Source organism: Nothobranchius furzeri, chromosome 6, assembly GCF_043380555.1.
Source record: "Nothobranchius furzeri strain GRZ-AD chromosome 6, NfurGRZ-RIMD1, whole genome shotgun sequence".
Lineage (NCBI taxonomy): Eukaryota > Metazoa > Chordata > Actinopteri > Cyprinodontiformes > Nothobranchiidae > Nothobranchius > Nothobranchius furzeri.
This window is the reverse complement of record NC_091746.1, coordinates 45,408,682-45,433,703: the sequence shown is the minus strand read 5'-3', so window position 1 is coordinate 45,433,703 and position 25,022 is coordinate 45,408,682. Positions and strand designations below refer to the sequence as shown.

At 40.1% G+C, this 25,022-nt stretch overlaps 1 protein-coding gene across 1 annotated transcript in view; it reads right to left on the bottom strand.

The window, feature by feature from the left end:
- grin3a (glutamate receptor, ionotropic, N-methyl-D-aspartate 3A) overlaps nucleotides 1-25,022 on the bottom strand; it is a 101,135-nt gene that overhangs the window by 21,928 nt on the left and 54,185 nt on the right. Inside the window, exons 3-5 of the mRNA XM_015976536.3 lie at nucleotides 11,259-11,919; nucleotides 7,805-8,188; nucleotides 6,720-6,865 (exon numbers count right to left, since the gene is read on the bottom strand). Coding sequence (XP_015832022.3) covers nucleotides 6,720-6,865; nucleotides 7,805-8,188; nucleotides 11,259-11,919 — 1,191 coding nt within the window. The remainder of the gene's footprint in view (nucleotides 1-6,719; nucleotides 6,866-7,804; nucleotides 8,189-11,258; nucleotides 11,920-25,022) is intronic.

Here is a 25,022-nt window from a genome sequence, read left to right as displayed (position 1 = left end):
AAATAATTAAAAAAATGTATATACAATTTTTTAGTAGGTGTACTCTAATATTAGTTTATAACACATTTATAGTTTATTATTACTCATTCTATAAGCAAAATAAATATATTTAGTGAATTTAAACAGTTTTTGCAATCAAAAACGAGTGGTATATTTTAAAATACTGTGTCTGTGGAGCCAACTAAAAACTATTCACCTGCTGGTTCCATTCATATGAATACATACTAAGCCAGCAATTAGCTGAAAAAAAACTACATTTGAAGAAAACTGGTGATTTTAAGCATTTTCAAGCATTTTAAAATTATGGGTCCAAATGGACCCGCTAAGACCACAGGTGTAAACAGCTTTCTAACACAATACAAGGGTTAGGGTTGACAAAAAACACAAAACACAAACTACATGACAAACAAATAAGTGTGACAGTGAGTCTGTTGGAAGAAAACAAATAAACAAGGTAGAACTATTGAATTTTGAAGATGCTTTTGCAGAGGTTTAGTGAACAGATATAGTGTTTGATGATAATTTGCAGGGGGAAAAACCTAACTTGCCATCTCTAAGGAACAGCAAGTACAGAACAATCTGAATATGAAGTTGGAATGACTTGAAGATGAAAAGGCAGGATTTGCTTCCCCTGAACATTATAGAAGTGATGTGGATTTTTTCCCCCCTGCAAATTTGAAACACTTTTTTAAAAATTTTAACACTTTCAAACCCAGATGCTTCTAAATAAAGTGACAGGACTGTGGTTTGAGTTTTCAATGACTTTAGAGATCTCAACACAGGAAAAAATGGTCAGCTTTGTACTGTATGGCTTTAGGCATGTTCTGTATGTACAAAAATCTTTTAAATGATAAATAATGATCAATTTATGGGATTGTCACTGAACAAATATGAGCAAAAATTTAAAAAGGATTGTTTGTGTTTCTCAGGGGATTTGATTTACTAAATTATCCATCCATCCATTCATCCAAACATACTGACCCTTGTGACTGGTCAAGGCTACAGGAAGTAGTAGCATAAAAGGCGTTTGTTATAACAAGAACACACAATTTGAAGCTGAACCCATGCTCAGAGGCTTTACTTTAATTTCTCTCTACACACTTAAATTTAAGCAGAGCTTAAGGCTTGTTAAAATCTAATTGTACTTTGTGATAATATACGTACCATAGTTTTAAACAAACACACACACACACACACACACACACACACACACACACACACACACACACACACACACACACACACACACACAAACACACACTGTTTTTTATCACAATCTATGAGCTTTTTTATATGCAAGCAACAAATGGCTTTTGCGACTATTAAGCTTTAAGCTTAAGAAAAGTTAAGGGAAAACAAACCAATTGTTGACAGACAGAAGACCAAATAGCTGTAAACACACACAAATGAAAGTGTCCGCAACACTAATCACAGACGCCTTTACTTAACAAGTTCCTTGGAACATGAACACTGGGTTACGGAGGACAAAGGACCACGTTCTGTTTCAACATGCCATCTTAATATAAAAACATACATTAATTTACAATAGAGAGATAAGGATGCCAGCTACAGTCCGAGTTGCCTCTCCATGCAACATCTACTCAACATCTCACCAAACATCATCACACAAACAGAGTTTTCGCAAGCTCTTCTATTTAAAATGCCAATAAAACAACCACAAAGCAGCTGGAGCATCAGCACCGATCTGACCCTCCCTCTATCTTCAAGTTAAACAGGGTATCAACGCATTTACACTTACAAACACAAACAAAGCTATCCAGAGCCATAATGGAGCCACTAGGGGGCATCAGCACGGATCTGTGCCCCCCTTTGCTTCTGGAAGATCTGCATTTTACACTGCTCAGATGGTGATCAGGAGGTTGGTTACAGTTGTGCAGACATGAAGGAGGAAGAGGACATGGAGAAACCCAAAGTCAGTGTGCCCTTGTCTTTGGCGCTAACCCGATGAAGCAGGATATGGCACTGTCCATGGTGCTGAACTACTGGTACCTCAGGGCAAAGAGGCAGCAACCATAACTCACACACACACACACACACACACACACACACACACACACACACACACACACACACACACACACACACACACACACACACACACACACACACACACACACACACACACACACACACACACACACACACACACACACACACACACACGCGCGCGCATAGTTGTTAAAGGGTTGGATAATGAGGGTGTTGGGTCAAGGAGGGTGGCCCGGATGTGGATTTGCCCTGGGTCAAACCCAGTCCCTTCTGGAGGATTCCAAGGTGTTCCCAGACCAGAGAGGCAACTGTTATGTTCTGGCTCTAAGCAATAAAAAAGAAAAGGAGAAGTCTCATCAAAGTTTAAGTAAAGGTGTAGTTTTATTTTTGTACAGCCGTGTCTCACTTGAGCCTGCTGTATTAGGCTCCCTTTGTCCTTTTCCTCTGGCAGGAAAACTCACAGCTGCCTCCAGTCAGTGATCAGCTCCTCCTGGAAACATTCAGGTTCTTAAGCCACACCACAAAGGGCTTTAGTCCATAACACTTATTAATTAGCCCAGTAATTTCTGGGTCTGCTCCACCATCTTCTAGTGGAATGTGTTTGGAACACCTCTATGGGAAGGTGACCCCAACTGACTCCTTTTGATGAAGAAGAGCAGAGGCCCCACTCCAAACTCTCCTACTATATGAAGTTACTTATCAATATACTTCTGTTCCTGCCACAAAAAAAATATATATACATACATACATATATATATATATATATATATATATATATATATATATATATATATATATATATATATATATATATATATTATGATCAAAAGTGAGAGTTGAAATGTAGAATGACTAAAAAAAGTTGACAGCTTTACCTTAGAGCTCAGCTCCATCTGTAGCACAACAGAGTAGAACAATTACCCCATTGTTGGACATAAAGCTTCACTTTGTTAGTCCATCCCTTTCTTTATTCTATCACTAAAAGAGGAGACACCAAGATGGGGGCATTTAACTTACTTTCAAAAAACATGGCCTCTCAATTGCAAAAGGTTACTGTTTTCTAAGATGTGCAAAAATGACACAATGAGAAAATAAATACCAGTTGTTCCATTTTTGGTTATTTTTAAAACACAGAAAATGTTTTTCTTTATCTTGCTGACATACATTTCGTTTGCTGACTGCAAAACATCCTCAAAGCTGCATGGCGCTGATGGTGGCGTCACTTCCTACTCCGTTTATCCGCGGGCAGCAGAGGGTCTGCCGCAGATAAACAGAGTAGGAAGTGACGCCACCATCAGCGTCAGCTCTGAAAATGTTTGGCAGTCGGCAAATGAGACGTACATCAGTAAGGTAAAGAAAAACCTTTCCTGTGTTTTAAAAAGAACAAAAAATGGAATTATAAACTAAACACAGTAAGAACACACCAAAGATGTTTAAATACCAGTTATTTTTAAGATAATTAGATTTTTACCATACCATGCGATTTTATTTGTATAGCACAGTTTTGTGCACAACATGAGAGCTGACCAAAGTGTTTCACAGGCAAATACAGCAACTAAAAACACTAAAATGGGGATAAAAAAAACAAAAACAGAGCGATAAGATCACAATTTAAAACACAATAAAAGATAAAAACACACAAAAAAACAGTTTAGACAATAAAACAGAGAAACTACCCCTCGAGTCAGAAATGAAAAGCAAATCCATAAAAGTGGGTTTTCAAGCAAGATTTAAAACTGCCAAAGAGGGAGCCTGCCTTACAGTAATGGGCAATGCATTCCACAGCTGGGGGTAGCATGTACAAATGCTCGCTCACCCCTCGATTTATAGCACATCCGTGAAATACAGAGCAGGGGGTGATCAGCTGAACTCAGTGAGCGAGTGGGAGCATACGGTGTAAGCAGTTCTGACAGGTATTGTCATGCTGTGAGTAGGGGAGAGGTTAGGACCCAAGATGCAGAACCAGGGAGACACAAGGCAGGAGGGGGAATAAACAACAACAACAAAAAAAAAACATTTATTAAGAGTGATTGTCCCAAAGTAAATCCAATAGGGCAGGAAGCCTAAACCAAAAAATCCAAAAGTCTTAGTATTAAAACCAAGAGACCTAGAGACAAAGTGCTCCCTTAAAGAGCAGACCTGGACATATCCAAAAAACAAGAGACCAAGAGAAGGTGCGAGACAACGCTGACACAAACAATGGACCGACAACCATGGAAAGACAGGACAGGGTTTTATACTCAGGGGCTGGGTGATTAGGAGGATTGGGCACAGGTGATACCAATAACCAAGAGGAGCAGAACAGGGCATGTGAGGAAAGTCCCAACTAAAACCTGTTAAACAAAGCTACTGAACTAAATAACTTAACACTGTAGAAATAAGACACTGGAGAACTAATGATAATAAAACTAATGACCTAGGAGTAATAGAACCAAAAACACTGGAAGACGGTAGGATGATACCTAAAGGGAGAACCAAACTAGACAATCTACAATAACAGAAAACTAATGATCAGAAAAGTGACTAAGGGAACCATGAGGGAAACCTGGAGAGAACCTGGAGGGGGCTGGGGACACAAGGAGACACATAAGGGGAAGCTAGAGAGGGATGGATAACACAAGGAGACACATGAGGGAGCCGCAGAACGCAGGCCATGACAGGTATGCTGGTGCTTCACCATTTAGTGCCTTAAAATCAAAAGTCAGCAGCTTGAACTGTACACGGAATATGACAAGGAGCCAATGAAGGCGTGCAAGGACCAGTGTGATGTGGCTACGTCTGTTTGTATTCGATAGGAACCTAGCAGCTGCAGTTTGGACAACTTGTAGCCGATTTCAGACTGAGTTGGGAAGTGAGGAGTGAGTTTGCATAGTCTAACTGGGAAGTAACACATGCACGAATAACTATTGTAAATGCCTCAGTTTCAGAATTGGTTTCAGATGAGCTAGACGATGTAACTGGTAAAAACATGACCTCACAACAGAATTTACCTGAGAAACCATCGAGAGTTCATCATCTAATTTTAGCATCATTGGCAGACTGAGTGCAAGGGGGACTCCGGTGACCAAAAATGATGAACTAAATTTTTAGTTCATTTAATTTAAGAAAGTTAACAGCTAGCCAGTCCTTTACATCTGCCATGCATGCTGAGAGCTGAGAGTCTGCATTTGTATCATTTAGTGCCACATTAATTTAGCAGTTGTCAGCATAGATATGATAGCTGATACCATGCAAGCTAAAAAATTTGCCCAGTGGCAAAAGGTAAATTGAAAAAAGAAGTGGCCCAAGGATGGAGCCCTGTGGCATGCCCCAGAGCAGAGGACATGAGTTTGAGGTACAGTCCCCAAGCTGGACAGTAATCAACTGATTTGACAGATAAGAGCAAAACCATTTCAGCGCAGTGCCCGTCAACCTCAACCATGATCCAAGCTGGTCCAACAAAATGCAATAGTCAAATGTATCAAAGGCAGCTGACAGGTCCAATAGGAGCAACAAAACCCGAGACCCAGAATCAGATGTCACAAGAATGTCATTTAGCACCCTAATCAGGGCAGATTCAGTACTGTGGTGTGGCCTAAAAGCAGACAGAAACACGTCTTGCATCGAGTGTGTGTCCATAGGTGCAGTTTTTCTGAATGAGAAATCTAATAAACAGATTCAGAAATGTCTTCATATCTTACTGACTTCTGTTTCTATTATACACTTTAGAGTACTTGAATTTCTTCCAACATTGGGTTACTTTTACTACTATCTGTGCACAGTGTGTCTTACGTGGAAGATTTTTTTTTTTAGTTAATGTTGTGGAATTTACAGTTTTGCCTCAGAGTAAACACCATCTTCACTGATTGTTCAGCGAGACCTGTTAATGTGTACAATACTGTATTTTATAGATCTTAGTAGTCATTTATAAGAAGTCAATGTGTCCAAGACGCACATGCTGCAGAAATTAAATCACTGATATTTAATGCCTTGTCCATGGCTGAGTACACCTCAGAAGAGAGGGGTGTTCTGCAGCGCTTATTGATGCCAAGTTGTAATTCTCTAAAGATCACTTCCTTCCTTCAACACTCGATTTAGCTTTTAGTAAGTTCAGACTTTATAGAAATTAAGCTTTTTAAATTATATCCTTGCTAAAACCTGCATCCCAGCTGCCTTTTCTTACCATTTTCTGCTATGCACCATGGGTTACCAGTTGAATGTTGAAGCAGCTTAGGATGACAGCAGTGGCAGGGTAAAGAGGAGGGTGGGATCTGAATGTGAACAGACAGGTCTGTGGTGGGTAGTGACAGGAACAGGAATGAAATGTTTTTCTCCAGGTTTTTTTTAAGTTGTTTACTTTCCTTGGTCACACACACACACACACACACACACACACACACACACACACACACACACACACACACACACACACACACACGCACGCACGCACGCACGCACGCACACACACGCACGCACGCACGCACGCACGCACGCACACACACACACACACACACACACATACACTTTATTCTGGTGGAACAGTTTGTTTTTCTGCATAACCATGAAAAACCTCAACTTTTCAAATGTAAAGATAAAGATTCTTCAGCTGGCTGAATATCACAAAAATATGACAGATTCTGGATCAGTAAAGACTCCAGATCCAGGTGTCTGAAATGAAGAAGCACTCGTCCCCTGCATGATACTGCTCTGTATGGGTCTTGGTATCTTACTTGAGATTGTGAATGCCGTCCGGTGTTGCTGGGACATTGAATCTTCTCATGTACTCGTGCATCTCGGGGAAACTCTTCTTGACGTAGTCCTCTGCACTGCTCTCCCTCACTGTAGCGAAGCGGAATCCCTGAGAGGGATGGTGCAGCTGCAGGAAAAACCACAGAGATATATCCTTTAATAAAAAAGAAACTTTTGTTTTGAATTATATCCCATTCTTTTTGATGAGTTTTTCTTATTTATTTTTAATTTCTTTGCTTGCAGTGCTCAGGTAGAATGCAACAAGCTGACATTTGAATAGTTACACAGTTTTATTCAATTTGTAATTTTTGATTTATTTTTTAATGGTTTTGCCCTTGAAATAACTTAGGATGTGGTGAATAAATAATTAAATTATTATCCAGCAAAAATTAAGATTAAAATTCATACTTGACTGAATAAATAAGCATAATTCAAAAAGGGAACTTTACTAAAGGCTAAGAAGTAAAATTTTATTTTCAAGTTTTTCATCTTTTAGAGGAGCAAGTCTGTATGAAGTTTCACATTTCGGGGGGAAGAAACTATTCCAGTAAATACTCCTGTCTGTAAGAGGCATTTATGTGTCAGATTGAGTCTCAAGTCTTTGAAGTAAAGTCAAGTCTGAAGACTTTATGTGCATGTCCAAGTCAAGACTCAAGTCTGAATCCAGTCTTTGAGAGCAAATCCAAACCAAGTAAGACAATGAGGGTTGAGTCCAGGTCATGTCTCAAGTTTTTCAGGAGCAATGTCAAGTCTCTTATTATTTTACCATATTACATTCCTGCCTTCGGAATAGTCTGACAGAGTCTGAATCATCACAATCCAAGAACCTACAGGAGATTCATGTTTCATACTATAACATTTCTGCATTATTTTTGTACTTTTATAATATTTTCTAAGTGAAGGTCTAAAAAATTGCTTATAGATTTTTTATTTTACATTTAAATTGATGAGACATGATTGGTGCAAAGATGCAATCAATATAAAAATCTATATTTAATAATGAAATGTATTGGAACACATACTCTAAGGCTGGGGTTCCCATTAGCGGGAACTCGGTAAGTCATACCTTTGGATCATGTATTCCTGACAGTTGCTCGTAGGTTTTCTCTCCGACCATGACAGCAGCCAGGTTAGCTGTGTAGGTGGACAGACAGAACAGACAGAATATGGCCCAGAGGTTCATCAGCAGACGCCCAGTCCAGCACTTTGGGGGCTTGATGGCCACCGTTCTCCCAAAGAGAATAGCGTAGCAAACGTTGAGCGCTGATGAGAAAGAAAACACGCGGTCTCGATTGCGTCCACGTGGGGTCATCCCAAAGGGGCTGTGCCACTCATACAAGGTGAGGAAGACAGCTGTGACATGGAGGGAAACAAAGATGCCAAGCCACATGGACCAGTGGAGGGGCCACATGAAGGCGCCGATGGGCGCAGCCGTGTCACGAGTACGAACCTGAGCACAGAATGGGAGAACATTTAGAAATAAACTGGAACCATGCAATACAACCTTGCGTCTAAAGGATCTTCTGACATCCTCGGCTGCTGCTGTGGATCTGCTGCTGTCGGGGCAGATGGCTCCCCTGATGGCGTTTCCTTAACTTAGCTTGTCTGGCTCATCTGAACTCAGCCCAGTGTGTTCCATTTTTTATCTAATATCCTTAAGCATGTGTGTGTGTGTGTGTGTGTGTGTGTGTGTGTGTGTGTGTGTGTGTGTGTGTGTGTGTGTGTGTGTGTGTGTCAGACGATGAGTGTAATGCAGGGTATTATTGTCCTATTGCTTTCTATATTTATGGGGAGGGAGGGAATGTGGGTATTTTAATTTGTAAAGCACTTTGAGTTGCATTTATTGTATGAATTGTGCTAAATAAATAAAGTTTGATTTGATTTGATCATTTAACTGTACAGGCAGAGACGTGAGGGTTGCAAATTTCTCCCATCTTGTGTCCCAGAGCAAAGAGAATCCCAAGGTGCATCAGCAATATTGTCTCTCCTGCCTTTCCTACAGCCTCCATCCACTCTGTTGCAAAATGTGAAAACTTTCAGTCTTTCTTTGTGGACAAAGTCAATAAGGTTAGATCTAGCATCTCTCCCTCAGCCTTATCTCTGCCTCTTCCGACTCCAGCCCGGCCTGACATTCTAAATGGCTTTGCTCCTGTTTCTTTGCCTGAGTTAACCAAACTAGTTAACTCTATGAAGACCTCTGCATGCCCCCTCGACATCTTACCCTCATCTTTGTTTAAAAGTGCTTTTCAGTCCATCGGTCCCAGCGTGCTCTCCATAATTAATGCTTCTCTGGTTTTTGGTCAGGTCGCTGCATACTTTAACCCTCCCACTGTCCTAATGGGTGTGATCCCGCGAGGAAAGTTGACCATTGAGCAGGATTGATGGTTTATTCCTTGGGTCCATGTGGCAGGGGTAAGGAATGAGCATCACCTCACCCCTGCCACATGGACCTCAAGGGATAAACCATCAATCCTGCTCAATGGTCAACTTTCCTCACATGGTCACCCATAAAAACAGTGGGAGGGTTAAGAATGCTGTAATCCACCCACTTCTTAAAAAAAACAAGTCTTGACCCTCTTTTTATAGCAGCTTCAGACCCATCTCTAAACGTCCATTCATCTCCAAGATCTTGGAAAAGGTTATGGCTAAACAACTCACAGCTGCTCTTGATGAACATAACATCTATGATAGCTTCCATTCAGGTTTTCATAGAGCTCATTCTACTGAAACAGCTCTTCTTAGGGTCTCTAATGACCTTCTTACTGACAGTGATGCAGGGGACTGTTCTGTTCTGGTCCTGCTGGACCTGACTGCAGCCTTTGACACTGTTGACCATCACCTGCTACTGGAGAGGCTGAGAGACTGGGTAGGCCTATCAGGAACTGCTCTGGAGTGGTTCTCCTCTTATCTTTCTGAGCGCTCCTTTTCTGTGGCCGTCTCCAAGTTTAGGTCCTCCACCACCTCTCTTACCCATGGTGTCCCACAAGGTTCTGTGCTGGGGCCCCAGCTCTTCCTCCTCTATCTGCTTCCTCTTCAGCACATCCTGAGCTCCTTTAAAGAAATCTCCTACCATCTTTATGCAGATGACATCCAACTGTACATCTCCTTTAAGCCCCATGAGATGTTTAAGCTGCAGCTGTTACACACCTGCTTAGACTCTATCAAAACCTGGATGGCTGGGAGCTTTCTTCAGCTGAATGAAGATAAGACTGAGATCCTCATCTGTGCCCCAGACAAGCTGGTTCCCAAAGTCAGAGACTCTCTTGGTCAGCTTGCTTCTCACACCAAACCCTCTGTCAGGAATCTTGGCGTGACCTTTGACTCAGCCTTCACCCTGGATTCTCATGTCACTTCTCTTGTTCACTCTTCCTTCTTCCATCTCAGGATTATTGCTAAGCTGAGTCCCATTCTGTCCCACTCTGAACTTGAGACAGTTATCCACACCTTCATCTCCTCACGATTAGACTACTGTAACTAGCTTTTCACGTGTCTGAGCAGAACCTCCCTGAACCGTCTACAGGTGGTTCAGAATGCCTGTGCTCGGCTTCTGACCAAGTCCTCCAAACGCACCCACATCACCCCGCTTCTCCTCCAGCTTCACTGGCTGCCAGTCAACGTCAGGTAACAGATTTTTTGCTGCTGTGGCCCCCAGACTCTGGAACTTTCTCCCCCTGAGCCTGAGATCAGTGGACTCAGTGGTCTCCTTTAAAAAGCAGCTGAAAATTCACTTGTTCCAGCTGGCTTTTGTGTGACCTTCATCACCACCCTTGTTCTGCTCTTTATATTTATGCCACCTTTAACTGTGGTCCACTGATTTCCCTCTTTCCTTTTCATTTTCTCTCTCCCTTTCCTTACATTGTTATTATTTTTCAATCCCAATTATTTTCTCATTTCAAACACATTTTTTAATCATTTTTTGAAATCTTTTTTATACTTTGTTTTTATGTTTATGTGAAGTGCCTCATGATTTTTATATTGAGAGGCGTTATATAAAAGAGTGTCTTCTTTCTTTCATATCACTGTTAAAAAATGTTGTTGAGAAAATCTAGAAGATTGTAACGAAATTATTCTTGAGCTGGTTGGATTCTTCTGTGAAACACACCAGGAGGGGAATCTCAGAGATTACTCTGAAAGACCATTACTGTAAATAAAGGACATCTACCTCTGCAACAACATTCTAGTGGGATAAGCACAGAGAATTATTACCACAATCACTACGTCTGTCAGCTGGTAAGACACACTATAGTAATTGTGGTAATAGGGTCACCCCACAAAGCTGTGCACTCACCAGTCCAACCCCACACGGGGAATTGCATTAGAGTCCAATAATCTAGGGCTTGCTGTTATAAAACTCTGCCATATTGATAGTGACCACCAGAATACCAAGCAGAGGGAGTTTAGCTGAGGTCAGTGACACACAGCAAAGAGAGATGAGACAACAAGCGACAGAAATGAGGAAAATAGTATAACAGTAAGAGAAAAAAAAACATAGAAGTGAGATTGAGAAGGGTCATACTGACCAGAATCCCCAAGCTGGTAGAAAAGAAGGGCGAGGTGAAGTCAATGACTTGACTCCTAGCTGAATTGATACTAAAAGATGTCACTGCTAGGTGAGCGGCTCCACTTAGCAGATCACCCACCAACCCTGTCCAGCGACCATTCTTGAACCCTCCATACTTCCCATCGCCAACAATATACAGGTCAAATGTAAATCCAATGTCCTCTGCCAGCTTTTCCAACAAGTCAATGCAGTAACCATAGCAACATTTTTTTAGGTGTGTGGAAACAGACCCATTGGGTCCTTTAAGATTCTGGAAAAGTCCTTTCAAAGTTGAGGTTTCATTAGTGAGTGGATCCAAGCACAGCTGGCCCGCTGGACACATCCCATCTCCATCCACCTCACGGGTAAACACAAAGGGGTGCTCCACCAGTGTCACCACTCGCATGTGCAGCCGTGCAGATCGGCGCCAATCGCTTCCACCTCCAGGCCCGTGATGACTTGGCCAGTCCATCAGAACTCTTCCTCTGCGCCAGCGTCCCAAGCGAGTCCAGGTTGGCTGGCCTAGAGGGTCCAGCTGCAGGGACCAGATGTAGTGGTGGGCCTCTGAGATGATATTCTGACTCTGGCTTTCCCTGGAAATGAACCCACTCTGGCCCTCAAATGATGTGTTGGACAGAAATCTGAGGGGAATGAAGGAGAAGAAAAGAACAAAAGTAAAGGCAGGAAGTAAAGAAGGTAAAGCAAAGAGAGATAAAAGGAGGGAAGCAATACATATTCTTCAGTTTTAAACAGAAATTAAAAAGTAAAAATTCCAGCTAAACACAATTTAGCCTTCTGGCAAATATTTTTTCCATAAAAGCAAAAAGTAATTTACTGGAAACTGATTATATATATTTGGTACAGGCCAAACGTTTGGACACACCTTCTAATTCAATGTGCTGTCTTTATTTTCATGACCATTTACATTGGGAGATTCTCACAGAAGGCATCAAAACTGTGAATGAACACATGTGGAATTATGAACTTAACAAAAAAAGGTGAAATAACTGAAAACATGTTTTATATTCTATTTTCTTCAAAATGGCCACCCTTTGCTCTGATTACTGTTTTGCACACTCTTGGCATTCTCTTGATGAGCTTCAAGAGGTAGTCACCTGAAATGGGTTTCCACCTTTTGAAGCAATAAATATGTGCAAGTATAAACATTCAGCTTTTACTGTTTTAAATAAGGTCATGTGTGTGCATGCAAAAATGTTCTCTGCAATGAATCTGTTATATCTCATTTGAGTTATAGGATCTGTATTCTGTACCAACTGTCACACAGACTAACAATGCAAACTCAGTAGGTCTTTTTAGGGCAAATGAACAAATTAAAAAGTATTTGGCAAAAAAATATATATTGATTTTATACATTATTCTTATAATCTTAAATACAAAACTATGAAGCAAATTTGTGATTTCTAAATACAAAAACGTATAAACATTGCATACGTGCATTTAATGAAAACAGAACTTAAAAATTAAAATTACTCACAGGTTATTAGGAATATATATATATATATATATATATATATATATATATATATATATATATATATATATATATATATATATAAATCAGCGTTAAGCAGATATTTGAAAATAAGATTAATGTTCTGGTCTAATTTCTTAAATGTTTGAACTTCCACAGCTGAGGAACTTTTTATTCAGTGCAGGAGTTCGCTGACCGCAAACTGTAAGTAGGTCAGAGTCAGAGCAGACAATAGGGGGGAAAAAGCATCAGTTCTAAAACTCAAATAACTGGAGCAATATGGAATAATATTTCTAACAAGTTTTTTTAGAGGGGTCAAGTGACATCCATTGCACTATTATTTCTCTTATTGTAAGATATGCATGTGCTTTTATTTTGGGGGTCAGGCACCCATATGGAGAAGAGGGAACAAATATTTAGATGAGATAATTGAGTTTCCTTCATGAAACAAAAAAATTAACAGCTTAAAAGTAAGCTGCTTGTATCTTTTGGAGCATTTTCTAAAAAGGAAATCCTTTCCTCACATCCAGATGTGTTCATAAATGCATGCATAAAATGAAAAGCTTGATTTCTCTTTAAACGTCATTGGAAAAAACAATAAAAAAGACATAATTCAAATAGGGCTATAACGTTGAGGCAGAAGCTTTTATTTTGTTTGCATCCACCCACTGTGCAAGGTGACGCTGCAGCAACGTCCGTTCCAGGTCGTTTAAGAACGTCCCAACTTGGTCCCCAGAAAGTGCAGACTGAGACGCCATCTTTTTCATGACATCCACTACACGTCGCAAATTGTCCTGCTTAGTATGTTCCGATTATGCTTATTTCTGGTGTAAATGAGGTCGTTGTGGACATCCTTCAAACGTCCCCCAGACACGTCGCAAAGTCTTTTCCAAGTAACTTTTGCATGTCCAGATATGGTTAATATTAGTCTAAATGAGGTTAAGATGGACATCCTTCTCACGTCCACCAGACGTCATGGCGATTATTTCAGGTCTTTTGCACGTCTGTATGTGAGCTAATTTTGGGCTAAAGGAGTTCTCATGGATGTTCTTATGTCCCCCAGACATCACACAACAATGTCTATTCTGGGTCATTTCTGCTATTATAATAGCCATATATGCTAAATAGCATTCATGCTAATTTTAGACAGGTTTATGAACACCTGACTTATTCCAGAAACTAGAGCTAACATGCTATATAAACCAAACCCACCAGTTGTATTCGATGTGTTTTATTTAACACACACACGCAAACACACACACACACACGCACGCACGCACGCACATACACACACACACACCGGTTCATCATGTGCTTAATTTAACATTATTAATATTTTTGAGAGGCTCCACATCTGCATTGCTCTGAACCTTATTAGGTCTTCTGTAGCCGTGTTGTGAGCTATTTCATGGCTCCATCTGCACGAGCACAAAAAGACAAGTTACTGGAAACATCAGCACAACATGTGGTTATTTTCCTAAATCAAAAATCTGAAACAAATAAAGACAGTCGATTACTATTGCATCAGTATTAATCAGTCTCAGGGGACATGCTAGCATTAGCGTAGCAATCATTTTTAACTAATGCCGATGAAGATATGCCAAAACAGCAGATTTAATGATTTTACCTCACAAAGCTTAACAGTAATAAACAACACATGAACTGGCTTGAACAAACTTACCATCACACTCCTGGACGTGATGTTCTTAGTCCGCCAAAACATAAAAAATTCAAATGCAACTGCAAAAGCCATTTGTCATGCTGCAGAAAAATGTTTAATCTTGTAACAATGTTTTTACTTTCTGATATAAGTGCCTCTTTTTCAGTTTATTTGTTTTTCTTTTATTGTTACTAAAGATGCCTCGAATGTTTTCCATTATGTGTTGTTGTCTCACAAGAAATTGTAATAAGCATTTAATGATAATAAAGAATAAAAATAAAAAAAGTCCGCCAAAACGTGTTTTCTTCTCTTCCTCTTCCTTCTTCTTCTTTGAGATTTTGAGACGGTACTCAAACAATTCGAGGGGCATTACCACCACCAACTGGTGAAAAGTGTGAATCAGCAGTCTAACAACTAAATGGCTAGATAGATGATCGATAATAGATAATAAATAATAGATAACGATAGATAGATAATAGATAGATGATGGAAAATAGATAATATATGACAGACAGACAGACAGACAGACAGACAGACAGACAGACAGATAGATAGATAGATAGATAGATAGATAGATAGATAGATAGATAGATAGATAGATAGATAGATAGATAGATGATAGATAGATAGATACATAGATAGATAGATACATAGATAGATAGATAGTTAGATAGATAGATAGATAGATAGATAGATAGATAGATAGATGATAGATAGATAGATAGATAGATAGATAGATAGATAGATAGATAGATAGATAGATAGATAGATGGATAGATGGATAGATGGATAGATAGATAGATAGATAGATAGATAGATAGATAGATAGATAGATAGATAGATAGATAGATAGATAGACAGATAGACAGATGGATGGATGATAGACAGATGAAAACTGCATGCAATATTTCAGTTTATTCAAATTCAAATATTGTTTCTCCATTTTATATTAACTCATTAACTGCCAGCAGTTTCCTGAACAGAAAAGCATCCCGCTGCCAGCGTTTTTTGAGTGTTTTTACTATTTTTTGATTGTGCTCTATGATGATATCAATGCCAACGTTACCAAAACAAAGAGCAAACCCACTTACATCAGGAAGAATCCGCTTGTTTCTAGCATCATCTGTTCTTTCGTAATCTGTTGTCAAATTGTGAGCTCACTTTATTCACAGCAAAAAGTGAAAACGAACTCCTAGCACATTAATTTTCAGCTTCCTGATAACATGACATGCAATATACGTGGATGAAGATCAGCTTTAGAGCTGTGATGTTTGTTCTCATGATGCGGAGGATCGTTCCAATGCCTGCCCAGTAAAAAAATGCAAATGACAACTTTCATCATTAATGGCAGCAGCGGTTGAATTTAAAATGATGACTTTTGTCATCAATGGCAGTACATGAGTTCACGACAGTATAAAATATGTTTAAAAGACAAGTAACAATATTTTGTAGAAAGGACGTCCACAACGTCCTCCTTTGGACCAGAATTAGCTCATATCTGCAGTTGTGGAGACGTCAGTACTGGACATCTCAAGGAATGATAAGAAAATATGTCATCTGGCATCCCTGACTGAGTGTGAAGGAAATGACAAGGATAAGTCACTGCAATGTGTCTACGTGATGTCAACAAGACATTTACAAAGACCTCCTATGGTCTAGATGTAGCCCCTATCTGGAGGTCATGGAGCCGTGAATACCAGAGGTCAACAAGACATCATCCGGCATCACAGTCTGCACCTTCAGTGGACCAAAAAATGAAGGTGAGGGAAATGACCTGGATATGACGTTGCTACGACGAGTCTTTGAGCACGTGAGTGACGATATTTTTAATGTTTTTTTCTCGCACCTGTTTTAGACGTGGCCACGACGTTCCCAAAAGTAATACCCAACCCAAGGTCCACGTTTCATGTCATATTGACGTCCAAGTGGGGTCATATTTAGACGTCCATATAATGGACCTGGTTTGCACGTCTAGAATTGGTCAAGAGAGATCGACTCAAAATAGACTTGATCTGCATGTCCATGCGACTTTGTTAGGTTGGTTAGGTCGGGGTCATCTTCAAGTAAACAGTACTGAACTTAGTGTTGGAACTTACGTTTTATTTATGGATAGTCTTTAAAAAACACACTTTAGGAAGGTTACTGTCATGATGACAGGAAGCTTCCTGACCCACATGAATGAATCACAACAGGCAGAAGGTAAGAAAGAATAATATTGTTTATTAAAGGGAAAATAAATTAACTGAGGACGCAGCTCCAAACGGGGGCTGGAGAAACAAATGGGAACTAAGGGCATCACTTCAAATGAAGCGGGAACCAGACCCGAGTTGAGCTGGAGCTGAGGATGGATGTGAGGACGGGGTAGGTCAGGTATGGTCGATGGTCGAGAGGGATGAGGCAGGTAAGTTGTGGCTGTCGGGTGTCCAGGGCAGGTGGACGGCGGAGAGTAGGTGGCCAGGGGAGATGAGTGATGATGTTGAAACACACACTCCAGGGAAGCAGAAACTCAGGCTGAGATCCGGTGGTTGATCCATGTGAGAGTATCAACCGGCGCTGGAGTGTGGACACACCACTCCTTAAATCCCCTGGCCTTGCTGATGGGAAATCAGCTGCACCTGGGGCTCTCTGACATGCCCACCTGCAAAGAGGCTCAGAGGGACAAAACAGCAGAACCATGACAGCTACAGTGTTAAGCCTGATTTATGCTTCTCCGGCTGCGTCAGTGCGGAGACACGCAACGCCATTATCCATCCTTGCGTAGGGATCCGGCAGGCACGCAAGTACGTACGGAGTCGAGCCCACTTTTTTAAACATCCGTCGAACGAAACGGATTACGCAAGCTTGTGATTGGTCAGGACGCCGCTGTTGTTTACAGCGCCGCCATTGCAAAGAGAGCCGAGTTTAACTAGCGGCAGACACGAAGAAGCTTGAAGAATACTTCGCGAAAAAACTCTAAAAATATGAACGTTTAATTGTCTCGTGACTGGAGGAGTGAAAAGATGCGCAGCAAGCGTTTTATTTGTGGATGGAAATGACAGGAAACGTGGGTTTAGAGGTGGGGAGCGCATGAAGAGGTGGGAGAATGAGAGACAAATATGTCCGTGTTAAAAGTCTCTTATATACACAAAAAACACAATATAAACACACGATCTTGGACCGATACATGACAGGATACCACAGAACAGCACTACGCCCTCTGTTGTCCTGCCGGGCAATTGCTTTGCAACACTCCCCAGGAGACAGAGAAGTATGAGAGCAAAACGCTTCCGTCAATCCGTGCGTGTCTGTCCCTTGCGGAGCTGACGGAGAAGCGTGAACCAGGCTTTAGTCGAAACTTGTCAGCACAAAATGGTGAAACCAAATCTCCTACTATGCTGTGTTTAAAAAATAATTAAAATAATGGAAAGAATACACTGAGCAAACGTACAAAAGACCCCTTTAGTTGGTTAAAGAGACATCAGAAAAGGGCATCTTAGAGACTATAGTGGCTGAACAGTGTGTGCATGTGTGTGTGTGTGTGTGCATGTGTGTGTGTGACAGCACTTGAAAAACCACACTCCAATGATCAAGCCATCTCTAACTGAACTGTGATACTGGTTGCCTGGCTTAGAGTGTCAGAGACTTCAGCAGACTCACACACACACACACACACACACACACACACACACACACACACACACACACACACACACACACACACACACACACACACACACACACACACACACACACACACACACACACACACACACACAGACACACACACACACACACTGAACAAAAAAAAGACCCACACCTTTTCCACTTGCTTCTTCTGAGCTTGGCTATTCTGGCGTCCAGTATGAGCAGGTTGATACACACCTTTCTGACAAACCCTCAGGGGGTAATGATGTAGCTGATGTGACCTTTTCCAAAATATCTCTATTCTGTCACCCCTAATCACTTAAGAAGAATGTAAAAAATCTGTCCCCCGCGCCGTGTTGACTTTCATACATCTTGAACAGGTTCTAAGCCAGCCTGACAACTCAAGTACTCTGTTTGAAGGTCAGTGTTGTTACCTCATCTTGTTGGTGCTAAGCTACCTGTGGAGGACCTTCTCTCCAACCAAGACACACTCGCACATTCCTGACAGGCAGATTGCTAAAATAAAATTTTGAGTTATTTTATTTTATTTTTTTAAAGGTCACATAATATTGTAGTTAGTGTAAAATGAAGTCATCTGGAAGAGTTTAGAATATAAATGTTGAAAACTGAAGTCAGTCAGAGCAGTGTTGGCAGGGAATGTCAGCAAAGAGATGGATTCTTTCACGCATGAACAGAAAGAAACTCCAGAAGAAAAAAAAAAAGGAAGAAAGGATAGAAAAACCAGACTGGTGCAAAACTCAGAGGATATCATTTGGTTGGCCTTGATCCTGACTGTCACGACTCATTGATGAATCATTACATGTTTGTGATTGAAAATGCATGCAGTAGTCAGAATGCCATAGAAAAACTCTCTGAGCTAAATAGATTCTTTTTCACCATGGTCAATGTCAGTTGAATTCAGCAGTGTTCATACTATTATAACTGTTCTATATTTTTACTGATCATCATCCAGATATGACTGCATGTAAATATTGTCCATTTGTCCAAAAACTCAGAGGTAAAATGGACATTTTTGGATGCATTTAAGCTTACATATTGGATGCTATAGGAATGTGTTGTGTTTTTCAACTTTTTAAAGATCATGCTTTACAGTATTTTATGACAGCAGTTCTGCTTTCACTTAAAATGGACAAAATCATTTTGAATGCTTGTATTTTTTCATATAAACGTATGCAATTTTTAACTAACTGGCACTGAATTACTGGGAAGTTTTCTGGTTGCTCATTGGTGCACTTAGTATTGTTACCTTGCAGTGCAATGGCTGCAGAGTCAAAGTCTGCACAGCATCTCTGTGCAGAGGTCCCATGTTTTCCTCATGCATGCATCATTTTCTCTGAGTGACTTAAAACACGCATGTTGTGCCTGATTTATCTCTATGTGGCCCTGTACTGGACTGGTAACCTGTCCAGGTGTTGCTGCTGCACAGGCACAGCTTATGTGATCCTAATTTGTGCAAACATTATAACAAAATCCCAGCAAAATCCAACAAAAAAAATTATAAGCACATTTTGACTAAAAATATTTGAGAGGTAGTGGGTGTTTTTCTTTTCCTTTTTTTTAATCCCGTAACCAGAAAATGTCGATAAGATCACAAATAATTTTTAAAAAGGGCTTTGCGGTGTCACAGTTAATTAGCTGTCTCTCAGCGTGAAGGTTGTACGTTCAACCAGGTCTTCAGAATTCTTCCCACAGACCGAAAACATGCTTGTTAGAATAACTGGTGAGTTTTAACTGAGTGTGTGTTTGGTTGTTTATCTCTTTGTGTATCCTTGTGTGTATACTGGTGAACTGTTAATGGTGCACTCTGTTGGAGACAGGCACCTGATCCTCGTGAATATGATCAGTCCATACAAAATATGTGAATAGATGGAAATCTGATATGACAACAACTCATGTTGTCTGAATTATTCTGTGAATATGTGAGAACATTGTTTTGGGTGAAAATACCAGATTGAATATCTGTCAATTAATTTCAAAACTCAGTTTTTTTTAATAATCTACTTTTAAAGCAACACTAAAGAGTTTTTAACACTAAGCTACTCCTTTAAAAGTAGGTTTCAGTGATTCTGTAGGTAGAACGTTTACCAACTTCACATTTAACAACACTCTGCAGCCCTGCTGACCAGAAACTGCACGTTGTTTTTTGTGGGGCGGGTAGGTGCACTACGGGGTGCTCTCTATTTGTTTTATGGCTGTTTACTGTGCCCATTATAAAGGCTGGCATTTAGTGTTGTCAGTTTGCCAATCGTCAACAAATAGACAACAAGAAAAACAGAAGATATTTTTTTCCCCCATCATGGCGAAGTCTGGAAGTAAAAGTAAGAGAGTAATGCAGGGGTTCATTTCAGCCGAAACTTGCCGGAACAAGATCCAGGAACTGTCTTATTTTGAAAGGACCGTTCCAGCAACTCACGCAACCATCTTGTGCTATATGTAGAGTTCCAATTACGGGTGAGCTAAAGGGAGCCCGGCACACCCGAAAGGGTGACAGCCTCCCCTGGGAGCCTTCAACTTACACACCAAGAGGGAGCCCAAAAAAAATCCTGGTTCTACTTATGTTACGTTATTCATGTGACTCTCCGGGGATTATTTTGAGCTGAGAGACGCAGAGCTCTGATCGTTGAGGCGCTTCAGACAGCTGCATCCTGAGCACGGCCACAGTAACATTCTCAAAGTGTTGCCACCTCAAAAAAAGACATTTAACACAGATTTGTTTATGTCAGCTCATATCCTTTTATGTTTTCTGTCTTTTATTTGTTTCTGATGCGTTTCGCTGCTGCAGAGCGGAGCGCATCACCTGTTTTGTCCTATAGTTTCAGCAATAAATCAGGTGTTCATTAACCTGTCTAAAATTATCATGAATGTTACTTAGCATATATAGCTATTATAATATCAGAAATGACCCAGAAAAGATGTTGATGGGCCATGTGTGGGGGATGTGAGGACATCCAAGAGACCTCATATAGAACACATTAGCTCACATGTGGATGTGGAAAAGATGCCACAGTGACATCTGGTGGATGTTAGAAGGACATCCATCATGACCTCATTTAGACTAGCAATAACCATATTTGTACGTGCAAAAAGATACTAGGAAAAGACGCCGCAGTGACGTCTAGGGGACGTGAGAAGGACGTCCACAACGACCTCATTTACACCAGAAATAGCACTAATCTAAATGTCCTAAGCATGTCAATTTGCAACGTACAGTAAGCGTCATGAAAAGGGCATCATCTGGTGTCAGAGTGGGCACCTTCTGGGCACCTAGTCTGAACATTCAGAAACAACCTGGAATGGACGTCACTGCGACATCGCCTTGCACAGTGGGTTGTCTTTGGAGGTGAAGCAAAGAGCTAAATCTAGAGTGAATGTGTGCAAGCCTACACTAGTTTGAGGGAGCTAAAGGAAGCTATAAAATCTTGTACTGGTGGTGACCTGGCTTTGTTGCTACTGGACTTGTAATACTATTTTCGTTCAACAGTGTGAATCTTGGACTTTGTGGCTTATTTAGTCTCAGTTGGGTTGCGTTATTGTTAGCTTGTTGTTAACACCATACAACAGGCTGCAGTAGGGTTTTTTACGATACTTGTAATTCTACTTACAACCAGTAGGAGGGAGAAGCAAGGAACTGTAATGTCACTTTAAATAAAGACTAACATATATAGTCTATATTATCACTCTGCCAAGTCACTAGTCAATCGTTTGTTTAGCTCTGGTCATGACATTTGGTAGAATTCTGTGTTAAAACATCAGGTAAATAAAACAAATATTTCATTGCAAAATATGGAAAATATATATTGTTTAAAGACGGTTGTCACAAAATAAATGTTAAACATGTTTTTATCAAAGTATTTTCAATAAATATGTAGAAATAAGTAGAAACATATTCAGTTCACCGAACAGAGCTGTTCAAGGACAGATATTTCTTGTTTAATGGGTCACTGCCAAACAAGACCTTGTCTTCCTCTGGACCTGGAGTGGTTACATCAACTGCAATTTTATAAATAAAAACTGGGGTCATACTTTTATATACTGTGACATGATTACTTTCCACCTCATAAAATGGTAAAATGGTGACATTTGAAGCACTCTTCTAAGCTGAAGAGTGACATCTTGATGAATCACATCTTTTATGCAGCAACCCAAACTCAATGTCATGCCCATCTTGTGTTTTTGCCTTGTGCGTCACCCAAAGAAAGATTATAAACAACATACAGCGTGCACTAAGCTGCAATCATGTCAACATCAATATCCAGGCAAAATGAAAGAAGTGTGCGTTGATCCTAATGTATTATTATTTAATAATAATTAAATGCAGATGTATACACACACACACACACACACAAACACACACACACACACACACACACACACACACACACACACACACACACACACACACACACACACACACACAGACATATATAAGCATTTGCAGCAAAGAATATTATGGTTGCTTCTTAAACCAATCCTGCTTGAAGCTATCAAAGTGTTTTACTTACACTGGCTCTGAAACACACACACACACACACACACACACACACACACACACACACACAAACACACACACACACACACACACAGACATATATAAGCATTTGCAGCAAAGAATATTATGGTTGCTTCTTAAACCAATCCTGCTTGAAGCTATCAAAGTGTTTTACTTACACTGGCTCTGAAACACACACACACACACACACACACACACACACACACACACACACACAAACACACACACACACACACACACACACACACACACACACACACACACACACACCTCTGAGGGGAGGGTGGGGGTGTTTATTGTGTAGCGGTTTCTATCTTTATAGGTCATCAGGCTGGCACATCGGGGTGCTATCTCTTCCTTTGATCGGATTCCATTTCTTTAACTTAGTTTGAATCATCATAAGGGACTGTCTCTGGTAAGGAGAAACATAGGATAATGGTACAAAATCGGACTAGGTCACATACTTTTTGTTTAGAGTTTCAAAAACATAAACAGTGTGTCTATTCAGGTATCTGCTAAGCACTATGCTAGTAGATACCTGGCAAATTAGCAGCAGGTTTGATGGACGAAAGCTTTTCTGTATAAAACACATATTTATACACAAACTACAGCATTATATTTAATTTTATTGCACAAGGTTTTCTGCAGATCCCATAGGATGACAAACAACCTTCTAATTTTCCAGTAAAGGTGTTCTGTCTCCTTGTGGAACAAAGACGATCAGACTCAAGTGTAGGTAAATGGGACACAGGCATCAGACTCAGAAACATAATTGCGTTTGATAAAATTCCTCCATCTGTAACTTCAGAGGGAATGATGTTTCATTCAAACTGGATCTAAGTTCCAACGTTTCCAAGTGAATGAAAAGAATTGGATCCTGTGTGAGCAGTCAATCAGCTACACACATTCAACTAAAATAAAATAAACAATAAACTGCACAGTTGGGCAACTGGTATCAGACTAATCCATTATTAGCATTAACATGCCAGTTAATAATGGTTATAATTCTTAATACATGAGGTCAAAAAGAAGTTCAGTGACTTTATAAAAAGACTTTCAGCTCTGTGAATGAGGGAGGATTAAGATTTACCTGTTAGTTTTGGTAAACAAGCTTGTAAAACATGCCCCCACTTTTATAGGCACCAGCACCTTTATGCCACCTGAGCAAACTCATTAAAAATACAACCAAAAGCCTGGAATAACGCAGAGTAAGCTGAGCAAACAGAAACCAACACTGACTAAAATTAACACAAAATGAATTCAGTAAATCAGCTGATTTACTGAGGCTGGTTTCCACTCACTGAATTTCTTAAATCATCCATGTGTGTCCTGGTGCATCCATGAGAGGGTATTTTAGAATCGGAGCCATCAAATTAAAACACTGTTTCTGGGTTTTCATATAATGTATTTATTAGTATAACGATGGGAGAAGAGGCTTTAGACACTGCTTAAGAAGGTTTTATTCATTTTTTTATTTCGTATATGATTTCCAAGACTCTTCCTTTAGATAAAAGTATTGCATTTGTGGCTTTGTAAATTACATGCCCCCAACCCACTAAATAAAAAATAAATAAATAAATAAATAAATAAATAAATAATGTTTTAGGGTGAAAAAGAGAAAAGCCTAAAAGTAGTCTAAAGTTTTAAAAGAAAATGGGAAAATTCACACAGGTTGAAAATGTCTTTAAATATTTAGAAAAATAGAAGACACACTACATTTTAATTTCCATAAAAATAGACAGATTGTCATGGTTGTATGTTGTTTGCTGTCTTGCTTTTTTCTACCCCCTCTGCTATTCTGTCACACCTGTTTGCAGGTGAAGGTTCTCAGTGAACAGACAGCTACAGCTGAAATTGACAATGCTCCTCAGATGAGAAACAAAATATCTTTAAGAAACCAATAAATGTTTTGGGTCACACCTCTTATTCATCTAGTTATTTAGTCCAGTTTCCACCACTCAGTAATCAACATAGCTAAATAGTCCTTAAGCCTCATTTACACTAAGAGTGGAACCGATGTGAATCTAGCCTGGTAAACCACAGGATGGCCACGACCCATGAACACAGCTCAGTTGTAAGGGCAGACTCTTGTCTTTCAAACTGTCTCCACATGCAATTGGACATCGTTACAACCAATCAGATAAATTAACACTGTGACATATTCATAGCAATGGAAGTAAAATAAATAAATTGGAAGAAAGGCCTCAAGTGCCTGTATCTGCTCATTTCTCAAAGAAAAGCCCAAGTCTAAATAGCCCAAAGTTGATGCCTAAATGAGTGCTGTTCATGAGGCAACCCCATCTTTGTAATTTTGCTCCATCGCAGTCCTGCCATCATCATAAGGATAAAAAGATCTGCTATAATGCTGCTAAGCCCATCCAAAGAATAATAATTTATAGCGTGGTGATTGGAGAGACCTAAAATTGTCTGGGCCAAC